General features: G+C 30.0%; 1 protein-coding gene across 1 annotated transcript; it reads right to left on the bottom strand.

Annotated features, from left to right (window-relative positions):
- Positions 1-1,105: 1,105 nt before the first annotated feature.
- On the bottom strand, positions 1,106-1,756 carry LOC111379010 (monothiol glutaredoxin-S2-like). The gene has a single exon (XM_023002317.1). The coding sequence runs from the start codon at positions 1,591-1,593 to the stop codon at positions 1,288-1,290; it is 306 nt and encodes a 101-aa protein (XP_022858085.1). The 5' UTR covers positions 1,594-1,756; the 3' UTR covers positions 1,106-1,287.
- Positions 1,757-4,937: the final 3,181 nt, after the last annotated feature.

Here is a 4,937-nt window from a genome sequence, read left to right on the forward strand (position 1 = left end):
TGACCTCCTTTTTTTTTTTTTTTTTTTTTTTTTTTTTAGGATTTAGATTATAACTCGATCAAAATTCATCGATAAAAAATTCATTTTTCGTCGATTTTGTATTAAGGGTTATCTCTCTTGTTGAATAAAGATGAAAATATTAACCAGATGGAAAGCTAGGTCTTAAATCTTAATAGGTTGTTGTGTGCATTTGATTGACTTTATATTCGAACTTTCTTCATTAAATTTTAATTATACATTTAGGCTGAATTTTAAAATAATACTATTTACTATCAGCGGTGCTAGAACACCAATTTATGTAGTATTATATGATAGGTTAAATTAAAAGTAAAATTTTGTGATTCATTTGATTGTATCTTTCATTTAATGATACTTAGTGTTACATAGACTAGTGTAAAAAAATAATTGTGCTAAATAACATTACTCTGAGGATAAAGGGATAGAGAATGTGGACGAGGTAGGAGATGGACTACAAGGGATGCGGTTGGGCAATATGACTATTTTTTTGTTATTATATTTTTAAGCTTAAGGGTAAAATTATTTTTTTACGTAGCCTTAATAGATTATTTAGACGACAATCAATTTATGGATCACAAAAGATTGAAAATAAAAGGTTTGGTACACGAGTACCTAGGAACAAAAGTGAAGAACAAAGTGCAACAATTGGTAGAGTTTAGAACCGTAATTGCAGTTTTTCAAGGAAATGAATCTCTGAAGCTCAAGAAATGACTACAAAAATTAATAAATTGGTATAGAATTCTCGTAATCTCCCATCTCAGTTGCTTCTTCTCTAATCTTAGTAGTTTAAGAAAGCCTGTATAAGCAGTTGTGTCCATCAAAATAAAAAAATCAACTCACCAACATCGATGAACTAGATAAAACAAAAAGGAATGTAAAGTGCCACTACTTTTTTGGGGTAAAAAAGGTAGATAAAATGCATCGAGCCAATGTTTGAGCAACAATGCTACAACACTGTAGTAACCCACTTCATATTCTCATGAAAAGCTCGAACCACTTCCAAAAAAGGATAAATGTACACGAAATTGACTTAAATCTGCAGTAACTTTGACGAGTCAACAGTTTGACTATTTCCATAACACATCAATTCAAAAAGTCAATACATTTAATTATTTAAAGTAGTAGTTTATTATATTAGTCAAATACATAAACAAGCTTCGCTAAAAAAAAGCTGATGTGCAACATATTATCCAGCAGTAGTCTCTCTCTAATCAACAAAACTGCATTATTATTAGGGTTTGACATGTATATATAGTTTGCATTTACATATTAAACCCACAAGGCACCAGCTTCAATGAGCTTCTGCTTTAAGGCCCCAGTGAGATGAAGGCTATTGACCTCAGATTCTCCACCAACACATTTCCCACCAATGAACACCGTCGGCATGGTGGGACATCCAACCCTCGAAAGAGCTAGCTCAATTTCCCCGCCACTCGGGATTTCGTCAAGCTCGTACACCACAGGATTAACGCCTAAATCACGAATGAGGGTCTTGACTGTGTGGCACATGCAGCATGAAGTCTTGCTGAATATCACCACTGGAATTTGTGTCACCATTGCGTTTATTCTCTCCATTGATGAACAAAAATAAGTAATTTCCTCTGCTTATAAGTAGAAAACCTAGCTAAGGATTTTTAAGGCTGCAGTGGATGTTGAAAAATGAAGATTTGATGGGATATTTATATAGGATTGATGGGTGGGGATGTTGGATTGGGTTGTGTTTTATCTGAAAAGGATAACATTTGATTAGAGGAACTAAGAATGTCTTTTTGTAGGATATTTTGGTTCTTTGTAGAAAAAATTTTCACTTGCAATTTATCATCTTTTAGAGTGTGATTGATGTGCCACACTGCATAGAAAAAAAAAATGTTGCACGATAACGAATCTATGCATACGGAGATGTGTCCTTGGTACGGCTACTTATTCTTTGATGGTAATTAGCACATGTTTTGAGCCATACCTTTTTTAGAATAAATTTCATAAGAAGAAAAAATAAAATAAAACGTGTTATTAAAATGTAAGGAAAAAAAACTTGAATTTAAGTACAAAAATTTTATTAAAAGAATATGTGGTGAAAACCAAATTTAAAACAAATGAGTTTTAAAAAATGAAGCTCAAAGAGGGACTGAGTATTAGAGGTTTATATATGTTTCATCTCAATTTGCTTTTATTTTAGGGTTTCTCTAGTATGATCTTTACATGTTTAACTATGTGAATTTTTTAGTTATATATATTATAACTTCAACATACTCTCTCAAGTGGGCATTTTTGTTTTTTAGCCCCTGTTTGACAACCATTATTTCAAAATTCGTTATTCTATATATTCATTTTCAACCATATATTCACATAATAAAATATCATGCTTGTAAACTCAAATCTTTTCTCTACTTTTTAAACATACATTATCCAAAAATTCAATATTAAAAACTTTGTATTAACCAAATAATGATGGTCAAATAGGGGCTTAATCAAGCCTCCTTTTGATTCTCATTCCTTTCAAAATACATTTTTCTATTTATTCTTTTCAACCACACATTTTTCAATAAAATAATATTATACACAAATTCAATTTTTTATTTTGTTATTTTTTAACCAATTATTCTCTATCAAACTATTATTCCAAAATACATTCTTTACCAAATAATGGGACTCAAACAAAGGCCAAATGTTGAAAAACAAGAAATATTCATTAAATGGGTTTTCAATTAAATCGAAGTTAAGCTTCATCAAAAAGTTCTTTGGCTTCTTTATTAAGCAGCTAACCACACTCGTACAGGGAGCTTGTCTCTAGATGAGTTGTGAAGAAACTAAAGGTCCATTTGTCATGACTTATGAAAAGTTAAATTGAGTTTTTAAGATTCAAAGGATATTTTTAGACTTGTTTGACTAATTTAATGAAATTGCTTCTTATAGTTAGAAGAATGTTTTGAGGAAGTTGGTCTAATATAACTTTCTGTAAAAGCACTCTAGAATATGATTAGTTTCAAACAAAAATTAAGATAACTTCGTGCAAAAACTCTTCTATACATTAAGCAAAAACAAAATCAAAAGTTATGCCAAAGAGGCCCTAACTCTTATCATGTTCATCTAATCAATGGTGTAACTAGGACTTTAAGATATTAGAAGGAATCTTCAATATAAAGGATAGTTAAGTTACACACACATAGTGGTCCATTTATGTACACTGCTTTCTAGTGTAGCTTTCGAGGAGGCATATGTTGATTATGAGATGGAGAAGGAAATTGGATTTATCCACAAGGGACCTTTCCTTTTCCATATCAAGATTAAATCGCATCTACTGACTCAACAACTCAATACTAATGGGGATAGAATTTTATGTGATGATATTGATAACACACATGTTAATGCTATTCCATAGAAATATAGCAAGTTACTTTATGATATTATGAGGCTAATAAAGTATAATCGATTTTATGATTATGGATCAAGATTCAAAAAATAAAATAAAATATATTTATGGCATTATGAGGAGAATATGTCAAACGCATGCATGCACATGTCATATATAGTCCCCTTTCAAGAACATTATATATGAGTCCATTTGACAGGCTTCTGAAAAGTCAAAAGATGTTTATGGGATTGAGAAAAATATTTTTGAACATATTCAGATAAATTTTTGAAAGTATTTTATTCAACTAGAAGAATTTTAGGAAAAAAATTAATTTTAACATAGTTTTCTCTTGAAACTTTGTAACAAGAATTATGAGCAACAACATAAATCCTGTCAAATGAATCCTATGTCCTTTTTCTTCATTGTGTATATATGTGCCTATGAATATATAAATATAAGTGTGTATAAGCAATAAGTATCAAACTTTCGATATATCAGAAAAAGAAGAGTTACACTTTCAATTATTGTCACAACTAAATTGCTCACATAAACATAGAGCATCACCTATAAAAGTGCCCATAATTAATGGCCCTAAAAATTGCCGAAGGCCGATTTCTAGGTTCATTGACCCTATTATAACAGGGGGCAATTTTTAAAATGGTTGGATAATTGATCCAATTTTCCACAATGGCCTTTTCTATAAGAAATACTATTTTACCTTTACTATAATTATTTGCAAGATATATCTTATATCTTTATTAATCAGGGCCTATATCTATATTTTTCAATCTTTCAAACACCTTTAAATATTCTTTGTAGTTTAGTAGTTCTTCAAAGATCTTAGGCTGACCTTTCTTGGTTATATATCCTCGAACTAATCCTTCTGAAATTTCTTCTTGTATATCTCTATGTTTAGTTATAATATCCTCTATCTTTCTTATCTCTTTACTAGTTCCTACAGAATCAAATCTTATATTATTTTTACAATTATAATCTATATCTTTATATATTTCTTCAATTTTTTCTTTGCCAACAGGAAATATATTTTCAAACTTTTCAGCTAATTTAAATAAAAACGAAACATTTTTTTCATCTAAAAATAATATGAGATTATTATCATTATTAGAAATAGATGTGGATGCTTGTGAATTGTTCATTAGAATAATTAAATCATAAGCATGTAAGAATAAGTAAATAACTTACAGTAATCAAATGAAAGTAAACAGGCTTTCCTTCCAGTATGCTTTTATAGATGCTTTGCATGTATTTAATCAATCTTATGAATCAAGTAAAGATTAAAATATTTTTTGAAATCATTTGGGTCCACAACTACTTCCGCAAAAGGTTTTTCAATTAAGGTTGCATTTCTCACTCTAGAGAATTAGCCGTGTTTCCACAGACGCTATCTCACATTATTTAGAGTCTCTGTTTCCACCTCTATCCAAACTCTTTTCAGAATCAAGTTCCTACTTGGAACGAAATTTTAAAAGATAACTAACACACAAGGTGCTATAATTTTGTTAGAAAATTGCATTTTCCCCCTAAACCATTCTTCAAAGACGGGTAC

The sequence above is a fragment of the Olea europaea genome, unplaced genomic scaffold (assembly GCF_002742605.1).
Source record: "Olea europaea var. sylvestris unplaced genomic scaffold, O_europaea_v1 scaffold1919, whole genome shotgun sequence".
NCBI classification, from domain to species: Eukaryota; Viridiplantae; Streptophyta; class Magnoliopsida; order Lamiales; family Oleaceae; genus Olea; species Olea europaea.